General features: G+C 36.1%; 4 protein-coding genes across 5 annotated transcripts; 2 read left to right on the plus strand and 2 right to left on the minus strand.

Annotated features, from left to right (window-relative positions):
- Positions 1-6,388: 6,388 nt before the first annotated feature.
- Positions 6,389-9,416, plus strand: LOC128014466 (major histocompatibility complex class I-related gene protein). 2 transcript variants are annotated; one of them, XM_052598058.1, is made up of 7 exons: positions 6,389-6,693; positions 7,165-7,422; positions 7,531-7,809; positions 7,940-8,221; positions 8,308-8,424; positions 8,551-8,580; positions 8,681-9,416. In XM_052598058.1, the coding sequence occupies exons 1-7, from the start codon at positions 6,618-6,620 to the stop codon at positions 8,734-8,736; spliced, it is 1,098 nt and encodes a 365-aa protein (XP_052454018.1). In that variant the 5' UTR covers positions 6,389-6,617; the 3' UTR covers positions 8,737-9,416. The 2 variants fall into 2 exon arrangements, with proteins under 2 accessions (XP_052454018.1, XP_052454019.1); XM_052598059.1 differs by lacking the exon at positions 8,551-8,580 and having other exon boundaries at positions 6,391-6,693; positions 8,781-9,405.
- Positions 9,417-15,768: 6,352 nt separating this feature from the next.
- LOC128014047 (IgG receptor FcRn large subunit p51-like) lies at positions 15,769-17,615 on the plus strand. The gene is given in 6 exon segments (XM_052597287.1): positions 15,769-15,994; positions 16,799-16,829; positions 16,831-17,078; positions 17,179-17,304; positions 17,427-17,459; positions 17,596-17,615. Coding segments are annotated over 6 exon segments (684 nt in total).
- LOC128014737 (mesoderm posterior protein 1-like) lies at positions 17,501-19,181 on the minus strand. The gene is made up of 2 exons (XM_052598458.1): positions 18,123-19,181; positions 17,501-18,004 (listed from the first exon to the last, which is right to left on the minus strand). Exons 1-2 carry the CDS (start codon positions 18,810-18,812, stop codon positions 17,951-17,953), a joined length of 744 nt encoding a protein of 247 aa, XP_052454418.1. The 5' UTR covers positions 18,813-19,181; the 3' UTR covers positions 17,501-17,950.
- Positions 19,182-23,036: 3,855 nt separating this feature from the next.
- LOC128013731 (uncharacterized) lies at positions 23,037-24,261 on the minus strand. Its single transcript, XM_052596908.1, has 2 exons — positions 23,403-24,261; positions 23,037-23,245 (listed from the first exon to the last, which is right to left on the minus strand). The coding sequence occupies exons 1-2, from the start codon at positions 24,132-24,134 to the stop codon at positions 23,195-23,197; spliced, it is 783 nt and encodes a 260-aa protein (XP_052452868.1). The 5' UTR covers positions 24,135-24,261; the 3' UTR covers positions 23,037-23,194.
- Between the last annotated feature and the right edge of the window lie 1,900 nt (positions 24,262-26,161).

Raw genomic sequence — 26,161 nt, forward strand, 5'->3', positions numbered from 1 at the left:
CTAACACGTTTTATGTATAAAACTGTGCTTTTTTTCAATTCAAGACAGCAGTCCAAAACAGTTAATATAGAAGTTCACTTCAGGATTTAATAACGTTGCATCGATGAGTTTGAAGTTTTTTTTGAAGGTGTTTGACAAATCAGAGCAAACGGAAAGAGAAACTATGGCTTTTATTAGCTCCCTAAAGCATACGGACAGAAAAAGTTGGGCGGTATAAGATACACAGTCTTCCAGTCTAGGGGTTATGTCCCAACAAATGTCAAAAGCAAACATACGCCGATGATATAGGCCTACTAAAATTCTTGTATTTTTGCTTATGTAGTACGTTAAATGCTTTTTATAGTCTTAGAGCATCCAAGAAATCCACACTGAAAATTTTACAATTTGTGGTTTACTGTTGTTCATGTTAGTATAGTATAGAGCACTTCACAAAACATTCACAAAAAAGTACTTAGAAGTACTTTTATAGTTTATAAAAATAGGGTCTGTGTATTTTCTAAAGAGCATTATATGATGAATATATGGTATTATTATTGTGGCCCGCCAACAATTTGTTGTAATGTTTTTAAGTGACAGACCATGCTGATGTTAAGTAATCCATGCTGCTCTAAACTGAATGCATGTAGTGGCATCTAGTGGTCTGATTCAGTCAATGTAAAGAATCTTCGGCTTATTTAGGAAATAAGCATAAAAACATAAACGTGCACGTATTGGGAATAAAAAATAAATAAATAAATTCAAAGAAAGTTCCAGAATAGGCTACCACTTCTAGCTGGGTATGCAGCATTTCCCTCCACCAAAAGTAACTACAGATATTGTCACATTATTAATAATAAATAATATGATCATGTATTTCGTTGTTACTTTAAATATAATATATACACAAATCAAGTGGAAGAGAAAGCCACGATCGCTACTAAGCAGAAAAAAAAGTTAATTTCTAGTTAGTTGAAACTGAAATTGTAAGTTTTATATCAGTAATCTAACCATCGGCAGAATTAAGAAGATACACCCATATGAGATCCTTTATTTGAAACATAAAAAGGTTTCTACAGTGTTTGCTTTTTAAATTTGAATACAAACTTCTTTCCTGTTACTTTTGAAGCTATTTTACTATTCGATTCCCGAAGCGATGACATTGCACGGGCAAATGCAAAGCGTCGCGTCTGGACACGTCACGCTCTTTTAAACTGGTAATAAAGCTGTGAATTCAATTCAATTCAAGTTTATTTGTATAGCGCTTTTTACAATACAAATCGTTACAAAGCAACTTTACAGAAAATTATGTTTCTACAATATTTAGTAGTAGCTAGTAGTTTGTGCACGTTTGACAGGATTTTAGAAAAAAAAAAAAAAAATAATAATAATAATACAAGACGTAGTCAGCTAGACGATGAACTATCAATATTAGTAATTAATAGTTATTATATGATTCAGTCACACATTTAGCAATAATTGTTAGTTCTGTTTGTTGATTCAAGGTTAGCATCATCTGGGGTCCTCTGAGGGTCAGCATCATCTCTTCTCAGGTGTTTTGGATCCAGACTGGAGCTTGTGTAAATCCTAGTTACCACGGGCCCGTGGCAAAACATAGAAACAAAATAGAGACATCATTAGCATAGCTGCTGATCCAACAAAGTAAAATTAGTTTAACCCAAGCTAATGAATAAAAATGCACATTTGATCAGATGCAACTACACTCACAATTTAAAATATACATTATTCGTATGCTTGGCGAAAGAGATGTGTTTTTAATCTAGATTTAAACAGAGAGAGAGTGTCTGAACCCCGAACATTATCAGGAGAAGGCTATTCCAGAGTTTGGGAGCCAAATGTGAGAAAGCTCTACCTCCTTTAGTGGACTTTGCTATCCTAGGAACTACCAAAAGTCCAGCTTTTTGTGACCTTAGGGTGCGTGATGGGTTGCAGCGTGGTAGAAGGCTAGTTAGGTACGCAGGAGCTAAACCATTTATGGCCTTATAGGTAAGTAATGATAATTTGTAACTAATACGGAACTTAATAGGTAGCCAGTGCAGAGACTGTAAAATTGGGGTAATATGATCATATTTTCTTCACCTCGTAAGGACTCTAGCTGCTGCATTTTGGACTACCTGTAGCTTGTTTATTGACGAAGCAGGACAACCACCTAGAAGTGCATTACAATAGTCCAGTCTAGAGGTCATGAATGCATGAACTAGCTTTTCTGCATCAGAAACAGATAACATGTTTCATAGCTTGACAATGTTTCTAAGATGGAAGAATGCAGTTTTTGTAACATTGGAAATATGATTTTCAAAAGACAAATTGCTGTCTAATATAACACCCAGATTTCTGACTGTAGAGGAAGTAACAGTACATCCGTCTAGTTGCAGATTGTAATCTACAAGATTCTGTGTAGTGTTTTTTGGTCCAATAATTAATATCTCTGTCTTATCCGAATTTAATTGGAGAAAATTATTTGTCATCCAATCTTTAAAATTTTTAACACACTCTGTTAGCTTAGATAATTGGGAAGTTTCATCTGGTCTCGTTGAGATATAAAGCTGAGTATCATCAGCATAACAGTGGAAGCTAATTCCGTATTTTCTAATAATATTACCAAGGGGCAACATGTATATTGAAAATAGAAGGGGACCTAGGACGGATCCTTGTGGCACTCCATATTTTACTGATGATAAATGAGATGACACCCCATTTAAGTAAACAAAATGGTAGCGATCGGACAGGTAGGATCTAAACCATCTTAGAGCCTGCCCTTGAATACCTGTATAGTTTTGTAATCGATCTATGAGTATGTCATGATCGAACGCAGCACTAAGATCAAGTAAGACTAGAAATGAGATGCAGCCTTGATCTTACGCAAGGAGCAGGTCATTTGTAATTTTAACAAGTGCAGTTTCTGTGCTATGGTGGGGCCTAAAACCTGACTGAAATTCTTCATACAGATCATTTCCATGCAGGAAGGTGCTCAATTGAGCAGAAACAACTTTTTCTACAATTTTTGACATAAATGGAAGATTTGAAATAGGCCTATAATTTGCCAATACACTAGGATCTAGTTTTGGTTTCTTAATAAGAGGCTTGATAACCGCCAGCTTGAATGGTTTTGGGACGTGACCTAAAGATAACGACGAGTTAATGATATTGAGAAGCGGTTCTTCGGCTACAGGTAACAGCTCTTTCAGTAATTAGTGGGTAGTGGGTACAGGATCTAATAAACATGTTGTTGCTTTAGATACAGTGATAAGTTTATTTAGCTCTTCCTGTCCTATATTTGTAAAGCACTGCAGGTTATCTTTGGGTGCGATGGATGAAACTGAAGTGTTAGATGCTGTAGAATCTACATTCGCTATTGTATTTCTAATGTTATCTATTTTATCAGTGAAGAAATTCATAAAGTCATTACTATTTAACGTTGGTGGAATATTTGAATCAGGTGGCATCTGGTAATTTGTTCACTTAGCCACTGTGCTAAATAAAAACCTTGGATTGTTTTGGTTATTTTCAATGAGTTTGTGTATATGCTCTGCCCTAGCAGTTTTTAGAGCCTGTCTATAGCTGTACATACTGTTTTTCCATGCAATTATAAAAACTTCTAAGTTAGTTTTTCTCCATTTGCTTTCAAGACTACGAGTTACTTTCTTGAGAGAGTGAGTATTACTGTTATACCATGGTACAGTACGTTTATCTCTAACCTTTTTCAATTTGATGGGGGCAACAGCTTCTAATGTATTAGAGAAAATAGTGCCCATGTTGTCAGTAATTTCGTCTAATTCATGTGTATTTTTGGGTACAAATAGCAGTTGAGATAGATCAGGCAGGTTATTTGCAAATCTTTCTTTGGTGGCTGGAACAATAGTTCTGCCCAGACAGTATCGTTGAGACATATAGTTAATATCAGTTATACGCAGCATGCACAATACAAGGAAATGGCCTGTAATATCATCACTTTGAGGTACAATATCTATAGCAGTAAGATCGATTCCATGCGATATAATTAAATCTAGTGTATGATTAAAACGATGAGTGGGTCTGGTGACATTTTGCTTGACTCCAAAAGAGTTTATTAGGTCAGTAAATGCAAGTCCTAATGCATCATTTGCATTATCAACGTGAATATTAAAATCTCCCATGATTAGCGCCTTATCAACTGTAACTAGAAGGTCTGAGAGGAAATCTGCAAATTCTTTCAGGAATTCTGTATACGGCCCTGGTGGTCTATACACAGTAGCCAGAGCAAGAGATACATTAGATTTATTTTGCATGTCTGACAGAGTAACATTTAGAAGAAGTATTTCGAATGATTTAAACCTGTATCCTGTTTTCTGGGTAACATTGAGAATATGACTATATATTGGTGCAACACCTCCCCCACGACCAGTCTGACGGGCTCATGCTTAGAACAGTTGTTTGGTGGAGTAGACTCATTTAGACCAAAATAATCATTTGGTTTTAGCCAGGTTTCAGTCAAGCAGAGTACATCAAAACTATTATCTGTGATCATTTCATTTACAATAACTGCTTTTGGTGTGAGTGATCTAATATTTATGAGCCCAAACTTTGAAAATTGTTTTTTTTTCATTTACTTGACATTTTTCTGGTTTAATTGCGATAAGATTTTTTCTAGATCCTACATTATATTTATATTTTGACCTCACTATTCGGGGAACAGACACAGTCTTAATAGTTAGAATGATCTTTCCAGAAATGACGCTACTCGAGAAAAAAATACAATCACTCTAAAATAGATGGCGACAACTTACAGATATGAGATGTAATGTAATTTCTCTGCGTGTTTGTAGCCTTTTGCTGCACAGCAGTGCAAGCCGGTTTGAAAGGCAACAGTAATTGGTTTAATTTCAGATGAGTGACAATTCAACAATATCCAGTAGACAATGTGGCTAGTATTTGCTGACCGTCTTGACTGGTTTACAAATGGGGATTGCTACAGTTATGGAGACCCGAGGAGGTCTTAGGCAATCGCCTGCTAAGTAACTTGATTGATTTTTAATAACCTAAATCAGTGGTTTTCAACCTGTGGTCCGCGGCCCCCTAGTGGGCCGTGGTGGTATTGCAGGTGGGCCGCCAATTATTTTCTGTTCATTTCCAGTCCATTCTAGGGCTGTGAGATTAAAAGAAAACGTCCTAAAATCACGATTTGAGCGTGCGCATATGCCTAACTCCAGATTCACACACTGTCTGTGATGCGCCTTTTTTCTGAGCCAATGTTGACGGATCAGAGCGTTCTCACTGCGGTAAAAGGCTAGAAATAAAAACGTGCGAAAATAATTCATGTCTAACACATGAGCATAGAGTGAATTTGTTAGTGAACAGGATGCAGTTTAAGTGAGAGGAGACACGTTTTAAGTGTGCACACTCTCTCCTCGCAAAGCAGCGTGTATCTGAGCAAGCACGACAGGTTTTGTGACAGAGCAAAGGAAATCTGCTGCGTACAGAGAGATTCGCACTCGTGCATTATTTTAATCTGCTTTCGCGTTATATTTATGCGCTCTCACTGCTGAGCGCATACACATACTGTATACACACTATGTCTGTTCTAGAGATATTACAACTTTTTGATAAAGCTCTGATTGGTTTTCTTTTGGAAATATGTTTCAAATTAATCCTGAATGCATTTATGACTGTAAAAGCACAATTGCAAAATTGATCAAAAAATCGCGATAGTTTTCTTTTTTTTTTTTTGTCCATATCGCACAGCCCTAGTTTATTCAATACATATAGTTTAAAATCTGGCTTCTGAGTACTAAGTTATTAACCCAACAATAGGGGGGTCAGTTAATTTTTTTGAAGTGGGCCGCGCAAACATATGTGTTTGGTTGTGTGGGCCGCGAGATGAAAAAGGTTGGGAACCACTGACCTAAATTATTCTGTTCCTGATGCAATAGGTGGCCAATTGTTGCTTTCTCAGCCATCCCAAATATCTGGACAGAAGGTAATATGGGTATCATTTAACAGTAATGACTTGATTAATAATACAGTAATTGTGCTTTAAGTTTTATTTATTTATGTATAATCCAGAGCAAGAATGTTCATGTTAAACAATGTTAAGTAATAAAATCTTATTGTAAAGTGTTTGAAAAAATATTGTTTAAATTGTTACTGCCTTTATTATTTTGGAATAAATGTAAAATACATCAAAAAACATTATGAAAAGTATAATTAGTAAATAACAAATAATGTTAATTGAATACAAAATAGAACAATAGTTGTTCTCTCTGTTTTATGTCATGTTTAACCAAGAAAATGTGACACCATTAAGAGAAAACATGAATTTCACCCACCCACACACACACACACAAACACACACACACTCACACACCTATGTTAGTTTCCTATTGCTGTCTGCAAGAGGCAGTCCCCATGACTTCCTGTTTTGATGTGCGGTTTTAGTGAAAGGCACTTGCTGCTGACAACTGCCAAATTTCCCCAACAGTACATCGACTGTTATTTCATTTGTGTAAAAAGTGTGCGATATTTTTGGGGTAAAACAGATGCTCGAAATTCAATGTGATTTTAGACAAAAAAATAAAATAAAACCAAAAACATTCGGAAATAAATCGCCAACTTCAAGTGAGTGCTGACTGAAAGCTTGCAATATGTATGTCAGCAATATGGGCAAAATCCTGCTCTTTCTGTTTTTACTTCCAGAATGCACTCTTACTGCTCCAAAAGGTAAGATTTCAAAATATTAATTTCAAACTCTACTTATTTAATTTGTCTGCACTTAGAATTCTGTCAGAATAATTGCACTGCAAATATTTCTTCAAACCAAGAATCACTGCTTCGCACCATGCTACAGGAAAGCATTGAAAATGACAGCAGTGAAAAGAAACAAATGAAAAATGGAAGTTCAAAGATCAACTAATGTAACTATAAGGAGCTGTCATAATGTCAGAGAAACAATTTGGTTCTGGTTCAAGCAGTAGACTACTTCAAGCCGGACTCTGACTTAATAAAAATAAATTTTACGAAATGCATGTGCACTTGGTTCTTTTTCACATTGTTTTAGTTATTTGATCTAGATTTCCTGGTTGAAGCAACTGCTAATCCCAAAAAAACTTGATGGAACAAATAGGCTATCAGTTGACTATCATAGTTTTTTTAATTGTGTTGTTTTGTCTATTTCCTGTTATTATATCACAGGCGCTCACTCTATATGGTTGCTTGCAACATACATTGAAGGACAAACGCCATTTCCTGAATATAGCTATGTAGGCATGCTGGATGATATCAGAATTATGTATTACAACGGTGAGACGAAAACTCTCCATCCAAGAGGGAATACAACCGCTGAAGACGATGTGTTTGATTCATCTCTTCTCCTCAGAATAAGTGACTACATATATACACACTTTAAGGAAAGGTTGGCAGTAGCCAAACTAAACTTAAATAAAACAGATCGTAAGTATTGTAATTATGTAGCTAATTTAATTTGATCTAAAAGGCTTTTTTTTATGACTGTGAAATGTCTACAAAGCTTTACTACTGAACTTTATCCCTCCATTCAAGGTGATCTTGTCCTTCAGAGGCTGGTTGTGTGTGAGTTGAGGGATGATGATGAACCTGGACAAATGATCACACGAGATGCCGTCAGAGGATCCACCACTGATGAGCTGCAATATGTTGACAATAACTTTACATATCAGGGAACTTTAAATGTCTCACCCTATGTGCTGAAAATACATCTTGAAGACAGCAAGCATCGCCATCAATTTCTGTACCGCCCATATTGCATCAAAACACTGAAGGGTTACCTTGAAAAAAGGAGAAATCAAGTTAATAGAAAAGGTACAATGACTAGCCAGACCTCGCAAGAACAAGTGTTCTTATTTATAGTTAGCTTTCTGAATTATATTGAACATTTATTAGGCTAATATATAATTAAATAAAAATATCTCCATATGTATTTATCTATCAGTGAAACCCCGAGTTAGACTTATCCAGAAAGCAAACTCTGGCTCTGGAGGGTCTCGTGTGAGTTGTCTGGCAACAGGATTTTACCCTCGTCACATCAACCTGACCCTGTTCAGAGACGGGCAGCCTGTATCTGATCATGAGATCACTGGAGGAGATCTGCTGCCCAACGGTGACGGGACGTACCAGATGAGGAAGAGTCTGGAGATCAGCAGAGCAGACAAACGCACATACAACTGCTCTGTCACACACCCCAGTCTGGACAACAAACTGGACGTCACTTTGGGTAATAAGCTCTTACAGAACACACAATCTTACAATTAAAGCAAAATCAGTTGAAATCAATCTCTCAGTCTGTGGTTAATGTTGCAGAGCTTGAACACGGGGAACCATTTAAATCAGTGATTCCTTCAGTTCTGACTGTTTTGGCTCTGATGTTGTTGTTTGGAGCCGCAGTGGCTATAACTGCGAAGAAAAGACGACCTGCAGGTATGACAAGAATGGAAAACTGTCTAAAGATTCTAAGAGAAAAAGTATTTAGTTTACTAAGAAGTTACATTTAAAAACAATCAAATCTGAAACAATAATTCCTTTTTTCTTTCTTTTGGAATTTAGATTTCATTAAAAATGCTTCTTCTGTTTCTAGTAAGTACTTCTAGTTAATCTAAGTTGTTTGTTACTTTACAGTATAAAGAAAACATTTGCACACTGTACACACGCATTAAACAATATATTTCATTTTCAGCATCTGAAGAAAATATGGACTCAAATTCAGTATTGATGTGCGACGACACAAAGTGACAATCTGTACATTTATTTGACCTACAATTTCCACTGTAATTCAGGGGTGGAGACCTTAGAGTTAAACAGATCTTTGTCTGCAAGTGTCAGTCACTGCCACACAACTGACTGACTGTCAAACTGTCATACCTTTCTATTCCTTGACCTACAAGTGGAGAAGCTTTACAGAAATGTAGACACCCATCATGCTTAAATGTCATATTTAAATGCGTCTAACCATTATTCATGGCCTAATGGTTAGGGAGTTGGACTTGTTACCCAATGGCTGCGGGTTCGAGTTTTGGTACCGACATGTATTGTAGTTGGCGGGAGTGAATGACCACAGCACTCTCTTCCACCCTTTATACGACTGAGGTGTGACCCTTGAGCAAGGCACTGAACCCCCAACTGCTCCCTGGGTGCCTCAGCAAAAACAGGTGCCCACTGCACCGGGTGTGTGTCTGTACTCACAGCTGTGTGTGTGCACTTGGATGGGTGAAATGCACAAATTTGTAGTATGGGACACCATGCTTATAGCCACAGGTCACGTCCTTTCCTTTTTTATTGTAAATTAACATTAAAATTTTCTTAAAAATAAAGTTTATGCTTATATTGTTAGTAGTGCATTTATTTTTGTTTGCTTAGGTAGACTAAAGCTATTTTGCCTTTTTAAGAGATGCATACCATGACATCTGGTGGAATGAGCATTTGTATTAAATTTAAAAAAAAAAAAATTGTATTACCCATCTTGCATAAAACCTTGCAGAATTAGCTTATAATAGAATTGTAAAAACACAAAATACATAATAATAGATTTGTAATTGTTAGATTTTTTAAGTCATAATTTCTATGTTATAGTTTTAACAAAGCAAAAACTAAACATGCTTTTGTTCTGGACAGTCTGCTTTGAAAGGTGTAAAATTTACTGATTTGCGGCATTTATCTCCTTTCTACCCCATCCTTGTATAGAAAAAAGAAATACAAATTCTTCAGGGTCTTTTATAAGTTATTTGAGTTGTTGTCTTACTGCCTGCTAAGCAACTTATACTCACACTTAGTGTGTATAAAAAAAAAAATTTGAAATACATAGGCCTATACTTATATATTGGCTGAATAACTGGCATGAAGATCCCAATTTCAAAGAAACCCAAGATAACAGGACTTAACGACTACAGAGCCTTACTGGACCCCCCGCAGTTTGCTTACCGAGCAAACTGGTCCGTGGATGATGCAATCAACATGGGATTGCACTTCATCCTGCAACATCTGGACAAAACAGGGACTTATGCGAGGATCCTGTTTGTGGACTTTAGTTCGGCTTTCAACACCATCTTCCCAACAGACCTCCAGACAAAACTGACCCAGCTTTCTGTTCCTAGCTCTATCTGTCAGTGCATCACCAGCCTTCTGACAGATTAGTGAGACTGGGGAAATTCATGTCAAACAGCTGCTCAACCCTCACAAGATTTCAGTGTAGGTCACTTGGTAGTTGGCCAGTGTTAATCAGGTTTCAGGTAAATGTGAAAGTCAAAGTTTGTTTGTGGTGCAAAGGGTGTCTATCAGAAGCATTTATTTTTGATATTGCCAGTAAAACTAAAATATTCTTCTAATATGACCAGGAATTAGACTTAAAATAAATAAAAGTTCTGCTGCTGCTGTTGGAGAGTGTTGTTATACAAACTACAGCCATGCTTGTTTGTGCATTAAACCATTAACCGGTGCTAAACTGCTGACTTCATCATATAATTAACAATTTGAACCATCAATGTATTAATTAAACTCACTTTAACATTCAACAGTTTATTTTCTACACATCTTGTATATATGTATGAATATATATATGTGTGTGTGTGTGTGTGTGTGTGTGTGTGTGTGGTTACAGTCAAATCATATAAAACTGTGAAATCACTCAGGAAATCTGTCCTGTCTTGCCTGCATTGCTCAGCTTTTGTTGCTTGACTCGCATTGCTTACGCCCACAATCTGTTGCCAACGGTCGCTGTTGCTTGTGTCGCCAGTTCTCCAATGAAAATGAATGTGCCAACCATTCATAAAAAAAAGATCTGTCCACAGCTCCGGGGAGTTAATAAAGGACTTCTGAAGCGAATAGATTCATTTTGATACATTATAAACTGTAATCAAAACAAGGATCCAAGGTGGCGGTGCATCCACATGCAGCGGCTTCTCTCTCTCCCGTCAAAATGTTGTTTTCGTGTTTTTTTTCCTGTGAGTCGCAGTGTTTTTGCACGTTTTCATTGCGTCTACCAGTAAAGGGTTAGTTCACCCAAATATATATATTTTTTCAATTAATGACTCACCCTCATGTTGTTTCAAACCCGTAGGACTTTCCTTCCGTTCATCTTTGGAACACAGTTTAAGATATTTTAGATTCAGTCCGAAAGCTTTCTCCATTGAAAATGTATGTACGGTATACTGCTGACAAAAGTATATTCACTTTCCAACACAGGGTAACAACACTCTGGACTTTGTTTACACCACACAGAGAGGAGCTTACAAAACTGTACGCCTGCATACAGACCGCTCGTTAAAGTCACCAAACCAGTTCACAAACAAATACAAGTGTGGCCGGAAGGGTCGTCAGAGGCTCTTCAAGATGGCTTTGACACAACTGACTGGAATATTTTTAAGCAGGCCACCACATACAATAACACCACAAACCTCCAAGAGTAATCAGAGACTGTCACTGCCTACATCACTAAGTGCATTGATGATGTAACAGTCACAAAGACAATCACTGTCCGGGCCAACCAGAAGCTGTGAATGGCAGGGAAGGTCTACAGACTCCTGAAGGCTCTGAACGCTCCCTTCAGAGCTGGAGATGAGCTGGCCCTGAGGACAGCTGGGGCCAATCTATCCTGCGGCATCAGAGAGGCTAAGAGACAGCACTCCAGGAGGATAGCCCATCAATTCAGCGACAGCACTCAAAGCTGAGACAAAGGATACAGACCATTACGGACTGCAAGCCCCCACAGCGGACCTGTGACAGCACCATCTCCCTGCTGAACGAGCTAAACACCTTCTTTGCTCGCTTTGAGGAACAAAACAGCACCACTGCACAGAAGATTCCACCTCATCCCGGCAACAAGGTGATGATGCTGACCCTGGACAGGACGAGGAGATCCATCAGCATGATCAATTCATGCAAAGCTCCGGGTCCTGACAACATCCCTGGGCATGTACTCAGAGACTGTGCAGTAGAAATCACTGATGTCTTCACAGACATTTTCATCATATCACTAAGTCAGACTGTTCAATGACTACCGTCCAGTTGCACTTACTCTTATTCTCAAGAAGTGCTTTGAACGGCTAGTCACCCGGACCCCTTCCAGTTGGCATATCGGTCAAACTGCTCGACCGATGATGCCATCACCACTGCTGTCCCCTCAGCACTAATACATCCCGACAAAAAAGACTCATACGCCAGAATGCTAGACTTTAGTTCAGGATTCAAAAAAATCAACCCTCAACAGCTCATTCACACACTGGTCTATCTGGGGCTCAACACTTGGCTGTGCAATTGGCTGTTGGACTTTCTGACAGGAAGACCTCAGGGTCGGCAGTAACACATCCAGCACCATCACACTGAACACTGGGGCCCCCCAAGGATCTGTTCTGAGCCTCCTCCACTTCACTCTACTGACACACAACCGTAAACCACCACACAACTTCAACCTTTTCATTAAGTTTGTGGATGAAACAACTGTAGTGGGTCTCATTAGCAACACAGATGATACAAACTACAGGATCGAAGTGAGGCTCTTTTGCACTACAATAATTTTATCTGCACTGTTTGTTTTCTTCACTGGTTTGCACTCTATCTTCCATGTTCCTTGTACTGCTTTATTTAATTGTATTTTTTATTTGTATTTATTTTTTAAACATGCCATTATTTGTATAGTTGTATTTCATATTTAATCTGTATCTATCTGTATTTTTATGCTCTATCTGTTAATGTTATCTGTATGCACTAAGGGTCTGAGAGTAATGCAATTTCAATTATTTGTATGTTTGTGCTGTACATGTGGAAGAATTGACAATAAAGCAGACTTGACTTGACTTGTAATCTCAAGCTTCCGTTAACTGGTACACATGTACATGAGAGAGTGGCATTCCAGCAGATGACGTAGGATGTAGCTGACAAATGACAAATAGTGATCAGCTGACAACACCTTGTTTTGAACTGTGTGTTTAAAGTTCATTCGGCAAAATTTGTAATCTTAATCTGGCATAACTCAGATGTTTACTTGTCATTTTCCAGGAAACTGTGGAATCCTTGACGCGCATCTAATGCTGAAAAATAAAATATTTAATCCTACTTTTACTATTAGATGACAATATAAAGAACTAAAATGGCAATGTTGCTATTTTAATGTACATTTTTGCCATTAACCATCAGTTACACCTCTGTAGCTGTTTATTATAGACTTGATACTTTTTTTTAAACTTGTACCAACCCAGGCTTTCCTATTTAAACTCACATAAAAAAGCAAGCTTCACCAATGAGATGTGCTACTGGTTGCCTGTTATTGATTAAATAGGAAAAGCTATTTTTTTTCACTGAATGCCATTTGATTTGTAGCTTAAATGCTAACAACATTTATTTACCTTGTAGAGTTATAAATGTAAAGATACAGTAGAAAGACAAACAGATTGAAAGACTAACAGCAAAACAAGCCAAAACTCCATACCATTTTTATTCACATCTCCATATATTTTTATTCACATTCATTGATTCGGTTCCCAGGATAAAATATTTACATTGAAGGACAAAAGTATCTGAAAAATGCATACGCATATACTGCATGTTGGTAAAACTATGCTAGTTTTTGATTTAGCAATACAAATATTTTACCTACGCTGATTACACAGAAAGGAAGTGTAAAACTAAAACTAAAGTATTTATGTCACAGTGTTATAATCTGCACAAACTTGAATTTCCAGTTAGTTTCTTGAACACAGATACTCTGCATGCAGCATGGACAAAATTCTGCTCCTTTTTGTGCTTTTATTACCAACAGCTGCTTCAAAGGGTAAGTTCTATGATGACTGCAGCAGGGAAATGTATTATTGCCATATTTAATGATATTATAAGTAAATGTGAGTAGTCATTTAGCAAATAACAACACAATGCTTTCTCTTTGAGACTTTAAACCTGTATCTCGTACAATTAATGATAATATTTTCATATTGTATTTGGAATGTATATAGACATTTGAAATCTCACATTAACGAGTACCACATGCAAGAGATCAGTTAAAAAAAAATAATTCAACTTTTTGCTGATGAGGACCTGGTCAGTGCCATCTGGTCAGCCATTTGAAATGTTTGCTGCAATAAGTTTATGAAATGAAACCCTGCTAAATTTTACATGAAGTTATAGTCCTGTGCGGGTCAAACTGAACTGCAAGGCATATTTTCCCACTGCTTATATAAATATTGTACGTGGTTTATTGAATCTCTTCTCTGTGCACTTCACAAGTTTTGTTCAGTTTTATCAGTTGTTTTGGTTGTTGTTTCTCATAGGTTCTCACTCTTTACAGATTCAAGCAACTTACACTAAAAGCCAGTCACTCTTTCTTAAATATAGTATCACATTTATGTTGGATGACATCATAATCGGATACTATGATTCAGCGACAAATCTCTATATCAAGAGAGGACATACAACAGAAGAAGATGATGAATTTAACGAAAATTATCACAGGGTTTTGAGCGAAAATTTTTTCACTATTATAAACCATAGACTGGAATTGCAATTCGATAATCATACGAACAGTAAGTAAAGTGTTCTGCAATACATGTTGCAAAGGATATGATAAAGGATATGTTAAAACAATACCATTGTCATGTGATTTCTAGGCCTACATGTTATGTCTCAAAGTATTGATTAACTTTCTGCAAGAGGATAATGTTATGTCCCTACAATAAAATATATTCAGATTCAGTGGTTGTATATACGCACTGCAAAAATGTTGGTTACTTGGTATTTTTTTATTTGATTTTTTTTCTTAAATCAATATACATTTACTTTAGAACCATATTTCTTATAAATGAACCCTTAATCGTCCCTTAAGTAGGGTTAACATTTAAGTTCCTTGGGGTCAGACAGATCCCAAACTTTTACTTCCCAAAAATGAATGTATGATGTTTTTGTGGATATTTGGAAGATTTGTTTTTATTTACCGCACAATTATTTAACTATGCCATAAATTATCTTATGAAAAATTCATTAAAAAAAAAAAATCTTTAATGATGATCTTAAATCTTAATTGTATTTGGACATTGATCGATGTGATAGGGATAGAATACTGCCATCTACAGGTTTGTGGAAAATTTTATAATGTTATAATTTAAGAAAGAATGTGAAATGGCCACATATATCCAGTAGAGGTCAATAGGGATTGCTTCTCCTCACAACTTTATGATATATATTTTGTAAATATATATTTAAACATTCTAAAATACTTTAAAAAACTGTATTTATTTTTGTTGTTGTCTTATATATTTCGAATTGTTTGCTTTTGCAAACTATTATACTTACATTTTCAGAAATTTTACAAGTCACCACTAAAACGCATGACCGTAATCACTTATTATTTATTTAATATTTAAGAAATAGTGTGTGTGGCGTGGTGTGTTATGTCTACCTCTGCACACTGTTGTGCATTTATGTCATCCAACCCCCGCAAATATATTATTTAAGAAAAGTCACAGAGTCTCCTGAGATGAAGGGAACACTTTTTAAGAATGAAGGAATCTTTCAATAGGGTCAGCTGGACCCCAAGGACTAATTAAGTGTTAAGTAAAAAAATAATTTATGATTAAAATAAGAAAACTATCTGCTGGTTGGGAAAAACAAAAAATTAATTTAAAGGGAAAATAAGGCAAAATACTGGATTTATTTATTTTTTTGCAGTGTAACAGTATTATACCAGATTACTGTGTAAAAAAGCAAGTTAAATGAAGACTGTCCTCCTCACTTACAGTTGTTGATGTTCATCAGACACTGATTCACTGTGAGCTCCTGGAAAACATGGAATCAGGAAAAATTACAGTTAAAGGTGCCACAGGAGGATCCACTGTTGTTGAACTGCACTTTCTCAATAAAGAGACAACCTTCAGTTCTTCGTTCAATATAGTAAAGGTCAAACCGTTTGTAAAATATCTTCAAGAAAATTATGAACAAATGTACTACTCAATTTTCATGGAAACTCTGAAGGCTAACCTTAAAATGAGAAAAAAACTAATCAACAGGAAAGGTAAGTCAAAAACACTATTTCATATTTTTCTATGAGCTAGCTATATGAATTAAAGGAATAGTTCATCTCATGTTCCAAACCTGTATGAGTTTCTTTCTTGTGTTAATCCCAACAGAAAATATTTAGCCTACTGCTCCGGGTGTGTGTTTACGGTGTGTGTGTGTGTGTGTTTTCACTGCTGTGTGTGTGTGTGTGTGCACTTTGGATGGGATGAATGCAGAGCACTAATTCAGAGTATGGGTCACTATACTTGGCCACATGTCACTTTCACTTTCAAAACATGTCTCAAGACACATGACACGTTTTCCATTCCATGTGTCGCGTTTAAAAAAAAAGAAAGAATGAAAGAAAAAGTGTTATGTAGGCCTAAACTCGGTTCATTCTGCTCACCACAGTCCATTCTGTGTGAACACTGATTTTCAATGTGTACAGACAGGCTTGGGAATCAGGCGCTGTGTTGATGCATTTCTGCAAAAAACTAAACTAAGTAAATAAATCAAAATATTTCATTATTCAAATAATTTCTATAAGACATCGGCTACATTTATAACACTATATCGTGTGTGACAGTATTGCCCTGGATTTAAATCAAAAGTGTTTTCAAATGCACATTCGTCTCTCTACTTTTCTTCCTCCAATAATGCATTTTATTTCACCGTTGGAGGTAATGGGAATGCAAAAAAATAGTTTATATAAATGTAAATTTTTATATAAACATAATCCAGTAGTTTAGGTTTACATTCCAAACCAGAAAATCATGTTTCCAGTAGTGTACTTAGGTCTTTTTTCATTTTTCTTAAACAGTAAAGCCCAGAGTCAGACTCCTCCAAAGCAAACTCAGATTCTGGAGGGTCTCGTGTGAGTTGTTTGGCAACCGGATTTTACCCTCATCACATCAACCTGACCCTGTTCAGAGATGAGCAGCCTGTATCTGATCATGAGATCACTGGAGGAGATCTGCTGCCCAACGATGACGGGACGTACCAGATGAGGAAGAGTCTGGAGATCAGAGCTGAAGACAAACACACATACACCTGCTCTGTCACACACCTCAGTCTGGACAACAAACTGGACGTCACTTTGGGTAATTAGTTTACATGAGGCTACTGCACATAAATATTATATTTGAAATATATATTTATATATATAAATTAATGTCTTTATGAACTTTTATCTTTCTTCAGAGTATCCGGGGGTAACATTTAGGTCAGTGCGTTCCACAGTGCCAGTGGTTTTGGTTTTGGGGTTGCTGTTATTGACTGTGGCTGCTATTATATTAAATATTATGTGGAGGAAAAGATGGCATTCAGGTAATACAAGAAATAAAACAGTAAAATAAGATGAAAAGAGATAGATCCTTTGACAAATAAATGTAGTTTTGTAAATGATGTATAATCATTCATTTAAATTAATTTCCTGTGTTTTGTTGTAGCTTCCTCTGCAAGAGATTACTCATCTGCTTCTAGTGAGTATTTTCAATGTAGTTCATGTCATTTTTCAAGTTGTGACACCCGCCCCCACTGTATTTTAATTTCAACATAGCAAATAACAACAATTTGACTGAAATGAATATTTCCTAATTATCTGAACTTCCTTTTCAGCAACGACGGATACGGAGTGACAAGGTTTATAGTAAAAAATAACATGCTTGGTCCCATTTGTAAGCATTTATTTGTCACCATGTGAAAATATGTACAATTATAATCTGCCCTTGTTATTAATGAATTCATGTTAAAAAAATCTCTTTTAAATATGGCGGGGGAGGGGACAAAGTAAATGCCAAAACGTAATATTTCAAAGCATTTAATAAAAAAATGCAATCTATACAAATGTATTCAATATGAAAATATATTATCTGATAAATAATTACAAACAATTAATACAACAACAAAAGTCTTTAGATGAAGTTTTCAGATTTTTTCCTAAGGTGACCTCATATCCTCTCCTTGTTGTTCTTCATCTGAAAAGCTGATTGCTGTAAATAGCATTGTGTGTTGTTGTGCAGGGAAACTGTTAAAGGAAGATAAAGGAATTAAATCACTGTGCAACAAACAATTAGAACTCTTATAGTTATTAAATGAACATTCAGTATCTAGCTAATATTAAGAGTAATGAAAAGCCTCCTTACCATACAGGATTGTGCATCTCTGAAGTTTGAAGCAGAAGGAAAGTTGTTTTCCATCTGTTGTGGTGAATCACTGAAGGGTGTGAATGTTGGACAGTACTGGACATTGTCTTGCATGTGTCCCTGTGGCTCATCCAGACTCCAGGTTTCTGAAAGCAGATCTGTCTCAAGCCTCTCTGAAGTATCTTGTGAGTAGTCTCTTGGTGTTGCTTCATGTTCGAAGGTTTCCTCAGACTGTTCCAGCTGAGTAGAGAGATACGAGATGTAGCTAATAGTGAGGCGGAGGGTCTCAATCTTGGTCAGGGTTTGTCCAGCAGGAGCCACAGAAGGAGGTAAGTAGGTTCGGAGATGATGGAGAGCCTTGGTCAGATCCCTCATCCTGAGCTTCTCTCTTTCACTGGCCGTCTGACGCTTCTTTCCAGGGTTTTTAGACCTGGAACGTCTCTTTCCATCGGCAGGTAGAGCTAATCTGTGATTTTTAGCTGGTACGCAGTCGATCCCAGCGGCCTCTTGCTGTCTTTCAGCTCCCCAACGGCTCGAAGGAGGAGAAAAGCATCCAGAATCAATGGAGGAACTTGGAGAAAGGCTGCCACAGGCACTGAAGTACCCAGCATCAATGGTGGTAGATGTTTGCTTGTATTCAAACTGGCATTTGGCTCCCTGGAGCATGTAAGGAGAAAAGTTCAACTCCATGGTTGTGATCTTTTCAAAGCAGAGGAGATGTTTCCTTCTCGTTCTCTAGTACCTGAGTGAATGCTAAAGAGCTGGAGGCAGCAGCCCAATATATCCTGGATGTAGAGGTGTGATGTTGCACCTCCAGAAAGTGCTTTAGAATTTCAAAGCGGCAGAGAGACATCACACCAGGGGCAGGGGGTCTCTGGGAAAAATCACATCACTTCCAGCACAGGTGGGAGGTGGCGACTGCTGCGGTAAAATAACATTCACGGCTACAGGGCAAGTTCAAGATAGATTTAGATTTAAAGTCTGGAGATTTTATTTATAGGAAAAATTCTGATGTGATTTTTTTGGCCGCTGTGTACTTCTGTATTTAGTTCAGTACTACATGGCACATAATAATAATTAAAAAAAAATCTGTCAATTTCTATTCCTGTAAAACCAGTCAAAAGTGGCATTTTAGTTATTGTTTAGTTTTAAATTAACAATACAACACCAGTAAATCAAAACGGAGCCATGCAATTTATTTTTCACCTTGCATCAGAGTCATGTCTTGATGCATTTTTTTTTTTTTTTTTTGCATTTTAAGAAATAAAACTATATATATATATATATATATATATATATATATATATATATATATATATATATATATATATATATATATATATATATATATATATATATATATATATATATATATATATAATTGTGTGTGTGTGTGTATAATTATATGCATTTATTCTTTATATTTATATATTACATACATCTATATTTATTAAAAATTTTCAATTTTCTTTTTGTATGTGTAGAATTACCATCGGGTTGTTTTTCTGAAGAAAAGTTGTTCTGAATCAACGAAGGCCGTGAACGTTGGACAGTACGATTTTATTGAATTAATTTATAAAAAAGCATTTATTGATAAGTTTTGAAATGGTATGCCATTTAAATGTCTTGTTTTCTGCTTTTTATAAAATGCTTGCTCTCTCAGAGTAGCACCTCTTTCTGAGAAGTGTGTAGCCTGTAATGTGTCGGTTGCTCACAGGTTTTTGTTTAGACAACTGACCTTTTACGGCCTCATGGGAACTCAGGAAGGACAGCTATTTTTAAGAGGGCAGATTATAAACATTTGAATTTGAAGTCACATTTTTGTTCAGTTTTACTTTAACAATTTTAAAATGTAAAATATATTACAAAAATAATACATATACTGTTGTGTGTGTGTGTGTGTGGGCATGTGTTTGTGACATATCAGGACACAACTCTGTATAATGACATGGGTATGACACAGGTATTACAAGTAGAGGGTGACTTATGAGGACATAACCCATGTCCCCATTTTTCAAAACACTTATAAATCATACAGAATTAGTTTTTTTGAGAAAGTAAAAATGCACAAAGTTTCCTGTGAGGGTTAGGTTTAGGGGTAGGGTTGGTGAAGCGCGATAGAACATACAGTTCCTACATTATAAAAACCATTATGCCTATGGGATGTCCCCACTTTTCACAAAAACAAACGTGTGTGTGTATGTGTTTGTGTTCATACACACACACACACACACACACACACACACACACGCACATTAATACATACATATACATACAATATTTGGAATTAAATGCAATCTCAAAATGTGCAAATGACAGGATAATAAAACTTGTGCAAAATCGCTATTTGATGCATGTGCTTTTAGATTTGAAGTGAGATCAGTATTTGATGGCTGTGTATGCAGTTGTTGTTTTCTTCTCTGAGGTGTAAGGTGAGCTCTGGGCTTCGGTGTGAGTAGCTCTGAGGAAATGGTTCCCAGACCACAACGTGTCACTTCTTGCTCCTTCTTGCCTGGTGCTGACCTGAAATAATTCGATTTAGACTGTTCCCAGACAACACACTCGTTTCAGATGAGATCAGAAGAACTGACTTCTGTGAATTTGCTGATTAAATTAAGAATGAGTAAATTCCAAATTCTGAATATGTCAAAAGTCATCTAATGGGATTCCAAATATACAACTATGACATAATCACGGTCTATAGGTTAAAGCATACAGCAAACTTGCACAATTAAAAACGAAACAACAACCTCAAAAAAGACAAAATGTGCACTTAATTCATTAAAAATGTCACTAGACACTGGTGATTCACTGAAATGTTGATTTAAAGTCTCAGACCCCCCTGCGAATGAGTTCCCTTCTTCCTTTTTTAAAAAGCGTTCTTAGTTTTTCCTAAAGCGCCAAAGGTCGATTAGCACATCAATGTGAAGTGTTTTTCTTATCCTGCTCGGTTAAATGTTGATTTGAGGTAAACAACTAGATTGTCTAAATGCTTTCCTCCCAGTGCTCTGTAAACTGTGTATTGAGCTCCACATTAGCACATCAGTCACAGGGTCAAGGGTATCTAAAGCAGAGCCCTAGTTCTAATCATCTGAGTATCTAACACCTCGGCACTGTCCTGAAACACATGCAGCACGCCGACCCCTCTCGCATTAGAGGATTATGAAGATAAGCATGCATGAAGTCCAGGCTTTTAAAGGGATCATCCTGTCCAGACTTTGAGGTGCGAGAGGATCTTTTTGTTGACTTGGGGTTCATTAAGAAAGAGCTTCTATTTGCACAGGCCTGGTTAGTACTGATTAGTATTTAGCACAGCTTGAATGGGTTGGGGAATACCATCTTATGTCTTTTTGAGTTTAGAATACTGAATTTAGCTACAGGGAAAATGTAATCTGATTTACTTATTTTATTTTATTTTACATAAAAAGTATAATATAAATATATTAATAAACTGAAATAAATAATAATAACTTCTTCTTTTCCAAGTCTTTATTCAATATAATAATATTTTATTTAAAACCTTTTCTCATTTAGTCCGTTTGACCACCAGAGGGCGTCTCAGAGTGGAAAATTTGAAAGAAAGAATAAATAAAAACAACAATAAAACACACACACACACACACACACACACACACACACACACACACACACATATATAGTTGATAATAAAAACAAATCAATTTATATTTAAAACAATCAATTATAAAAACACTCAGTTATATTTTTTCTTTAGTATAACAAAAATAAAATGTAATGATTTTTTGCTGAACATGTCTTTATAATAACACACTTAATATGTCAGAACTAATATTAGGCTATATATTTTTCTCAGAGTGTTAAAACTTGTTTTACATGAAAATATATAGCTTCCTTTATATCTTAGGAAGTGCAACCCCTTAAAAAAGTCGTCATGATATTTTAACCCCGTTTTATATTCTTCTAAACAATTGTTAATGCTGGTTAATTGTTTTGCTCCGTATTACATTTTCGTTATCTGCTGGGATCTGCGATTCCTGAATGTGAATAATGGCTGCAAAATCCCATTAGCAGCATTCTGAATGAAATGAAAATGACTGAGGAGAGGCTCAAAGCATCCACTAACGCTGTAACTGCCTGTCTATACAATTTCTGCGCATTCTAGAGGATTTTTGCATCTTTATTTCTGTCAGGGGTAACACAATCGGTCAACAGTATAGGAATAATTGCATTATATATATCTGTATCTAGAAAAAATGCTATGAAAACAATCGTCTTTTGATTAGTTGCAATTCATATTGCTGTAAAATCATATATAAAGCACGCAACAGCTTAGGTTTAGGACAAAAGTAGCAGTGTGTGTCAAGAGTGACATGAAGAGGAGTCGTCGTGGGGCAAAATCATAGCGGCGTATGGCTGCATGAGGCTGAATATTGCACCCTCTTATGGAAAATATAGACATTGCCTTACAATAAACCAAACAGGATGCATATAGCCTCCGTCACTCATATAGAATATGTTTGAGAAAGTATTCTTTTAGCATAACTGAGAAGCTATTAAAGTCTTTATTATTATTTTAAATTATTATTATTTTTTAAATGTTCAGTTATCATTTTAATGTAAGCCAGTTAAAATTTTGAAAAAAAAAAACAAAAAACAAAAAAACAAATATATATAGCTATATATATATATTATTTGAAATATGTATTGTAATTATGGTTTTAGTTTCAATTTCAGTTTTGGTTAATTATAATAAGTAATAGCTGGTTTGAGAATCTATTGATAATGAGTAATCATGAATAATAACTGTTGATTTGTTGATGGACAAAAATGTATTTTAAACAGTGAATATCTTTTTAATGTTATTGAATGATACATAAACAAAATCGTGCAGTTCAGTCAATACACAAAAAATCAAAACTTTGACATTTAGATGTTTTTAATATAAATATAAATAAATTAGTATAATTCTTGTACAAAAAAAGATAACATACAAATATAATATTAATATAAAAATGTTCAAATAAGATAAGACACTTTTTTTTTTAAATACATTAAATACTGTACAGTATATATATATAAGTTGGATGACAGTTTCATCCCCAGAATTCCGGTGCAATTGGACAGCGGACAGCTTTGTTGTAAACCTTAAAAGAGAGGTGGAAAAATGAAGTATTTTATTCAGCATTTATTCAGTGTTTGAAAATGTAATTAATAATAATAAAAGAAAATTACACAATGTGCATTATTTACATAATCAGATTTTTTCATTTCAAATATATAAGTGCCAAGCAAAGAACAAACCTGGTATGTTGTGGCTGTATCTGCATACAAAGGGCCTTCCAGAAGAGATTCAGAGCTGGAGTTGAAGGAATCATCATGTGACGGTGTTTCCATGCTCGTGCAGACCTGATGACTGTCCATCTCTATCTTCCTCAACACATGCTCTGAAGGTCTGAAGGTGCTTTGAGACAGTTCTTCATTTGATGTGTTGAGTCTCCAGTACTCTGGTGTTGAATAGCCCTGATTTTGAGACAATTCTTGGTATGTAGAAGCGCTCAGGTCCCTCATCTGGCAGAGAGACTCCTCGCCGAGGCCTAGTTGAGCAGACAGATAAGAGATGTAGCGGATGGTGAGGCGAAGCGTCTCAATCTTCGTCAATGTTTGACCGACAGGAGCCACGGAAGGAGGTAAATAAGTCCTGAGGTGGTGGAGAGCTTTGGTCAAGTCCCTCATTCTGAGCTTCTCCTTCTCGCTGGCGCTCTGTCTTTGCTTGCTTGGGTTCTTGCAGCGCGTTCTTCTAGTTCCAACACGGAAACGTGGGCCGTCCTGATGTAAGGAACCCGATGTGGGCAACTTTACACCTCTGGGAGGTGGAGAACAGCTGTTTTGAAGCTGGGCTGAAGGAGAGAAGTCCATGTAGGAAGTAGGAGAAACTGCTTCAGGAGATGAGATGTCGTTGAATTCAGAGTCTGAGCTCAAGCAGCTCCAGGAGTTTTGTGTGAAGTAGCTGAAGAAAGGAGAAGACACGTCCATTCTGTGAAGTTTGGGAGAGTCAGTGGTGCTGGAGGAAGGCTTTATAGTAGCCTCAGGCCTCAGAGGTGTGAAGTGACACCTCTGTAGGCCTCTGTCCCAGACCAGACTACAGGGAGAGAGGGAGAGAGGGAGAGAGGGAGAGAGGGAGAAGTCCAGGCCCGATGTGGGAACCTACAGATATGAGTCATCAGGTAATGTGTGATTTTTCACTCCTACCCAGCATGAACACACCCCCCCCTTCACTAATGTTTTTAACATCAAACTCTCCAGAGCTGTTTAGACTATTTTCAGCCCATGAATAGAAACACAATAAACTGATTCATTAAAAATGTATAATCTAAAATGACAATTAAAAAAGAGCAGATTAATTGCATAACAATCACAATTTCATATAATGCTGAAAACATAATTAGAAATAGTATACTATATAAATTCACAGATGCTGAAAAAAATTATTTAAATTATATTTATATTATTATATGAAACTGTATTATAGTTTGTGTGTGTGTATATATATATATATATATATATATATATATATATATATATATATATATATATATATACACACACACACACACACACACACACACACACACACACACATATACACACTAGATTTAAAATATAAATGTTTATATATATTGTTTTTGTATATTAAATAAACTAAAAATAAATGTTTTTTTTACATTATATAATATTTATATAATGAATAATAATAAGAATAATTATATAAATATATAAATATATAATATAATATAATATATATAAAAAATAATAATGTTTTTGCATTGTTTTACATCAACCATAACATAAATATCAACCAATATCACTGCCCCAACCCCACAGTCAACTTTGATAATATATTGATAAAATATAATACAAACAACAACAACAAAAAACTATAAAATGCTAATAAAATAAAATAATGTTTAGAATTACATGTCAAACATGGCATAAATTATTCAAAAAAAAGTACACAAATGCAAAGTTTGATAGATACTGATAAACCCATAAAGTATAAATCTATTCCGTTTCTAAGGAACCAAGCTTCAGACGATGATATGCGGTCAGTAGGTCAGTAGGTCAGAGACAGAGACTCAGGCCATTCTCTCACAGCCACGGTGTTAAAGGACACCTCTAATGGGACACATTAAACGCTCTGTTGTCTGTGTCAACCTTTAATGGAATTTCACACCACACATGTAAGTGAGCTAATGAGGCTGGCTAAATAATATTAAGAGCATTCACACCAATATACTGTCAATGAAAAGACATTTAAGAATGAAGCTTATTCATATATAGACCGTTAAATGTTTTTTAGCCTTACATTATGACTTTTTAAAACTTGATCAGCATTAGCATAGCATAGTGTGCTCAAACATGTGCTGCTAATCCCAAACACAGCAGTTGCTAAACATTTAAAAATCACTAAAATGTTATGAAAACCCATTAAAAGTATATTTAGCCTGTTTGAAGGTGTGTGGCTGAGTGTGGGAGTTTTGAAATGCTACTGTTTAGACTGGCACCTTAGCATGGAACAACAAGGTGCTAAACCTGCGCCACACAGTTCACGAGAGTCTCCGCGACCTCACCGAGCTCAAGTCAAGAGTTCATCTGAACAGGCTTCTCTCAAAACATTTAGATTAGGTCAGATCAGATTTGACCTTTTGATGTGAACTTCCCGAACCCTGATCTCACCCTCCGGGAGCCGAGAGGTGCCAGGTCTGTGGTGGTCTTTGGCACCTCAGATGCATGGTGGGTGAGACTGTTAGTATCTATTAGTTCTCAGTCTTAAAAGACCACAGTGTTCTGTTCACCATATCAAAAAGAATAAATAAAACTTATTTTTATTGAGGCATGTGTTTCTATTAACTCCTGATATTTAAAACAACAAACTGTCCTCTTGACATTCCCGTGGGAATGACAATGTTCCCTACTCTCGTGGTGTGCAGCATTTTGCACCATGAGTGTGAATCAAAACAAAATATCTTGAGACAGAGGTGCTGCGAATCAGAAGAAACATG

Source organism: Carassius gibelio, chromosome B25, assembly GCF_023724105.1.
Source record: "Carassius gibelio isolate Cgi1373 ecotype wild population from Czech Republic chromosome B25, carGib1.2-hapl.c, whole genome shotgun sequence".
Lineage (NCBI taxonomy): Eukaryota > Metazoa > Chordata > Actinopteri > Cypriniformes > Cyprinidae > Carassius > Carassius gibelio.

Excerpts from the sequence above, each read along its gene's own strand:
- LOC128014466 (XM_052598058.1), top strand. The coding sequence starts at position 6,618 with ATGTATGTCAGCAATATGGGCAAAATCCTGCTCTTTCTGTTTTTACTT. Across the intron at positions 7,423-7,530 it reads AAACTTAAATAAAACAGATC|GTGATCTTGTCCTTCAGAGG; the intron begins GTAAGTATTGTA and ends CCTCCATTCAAG. Across the intron at positions 8,425-8,550 it reads GAAGAAAAGACGACCTGCAG|ATTTCATTAAAAATGCTTCT; the intron begins GTATGACAAGAA and ends TTTGGAATTTAG.
- LOC128014737 (XM_052598458.1), bottom strand. The coding sequence starts at position 18,812 with ATGGAGTTGAACTTTTCTCCTTACATGCTCCAGGGAGCCAAATGCCAG. Across the intron at positions 18,005-18,122 it reads GAGATGCACAATCCTGTATG|TTTCCCTGCACAACAACACA; the intron begins GTAAGGAGGCTT and ends TTCCTTTAACAG.
- LOC128013731 (XM_052596908.1), bottom strand. The coding sequence starts at position 24,134 with ATGGACGTGTCTTCTCCTTTCTTCAGCTACTTCACACAAAACTCCTGG. Across the intron at positions 23,246-23,402 it reads ATACAGCCACAACATACCAG|GTTTACAACAAAGCTGTCCG; the intron begins GTTTGTTCTTTG and ends CTCTCTTTTAAG.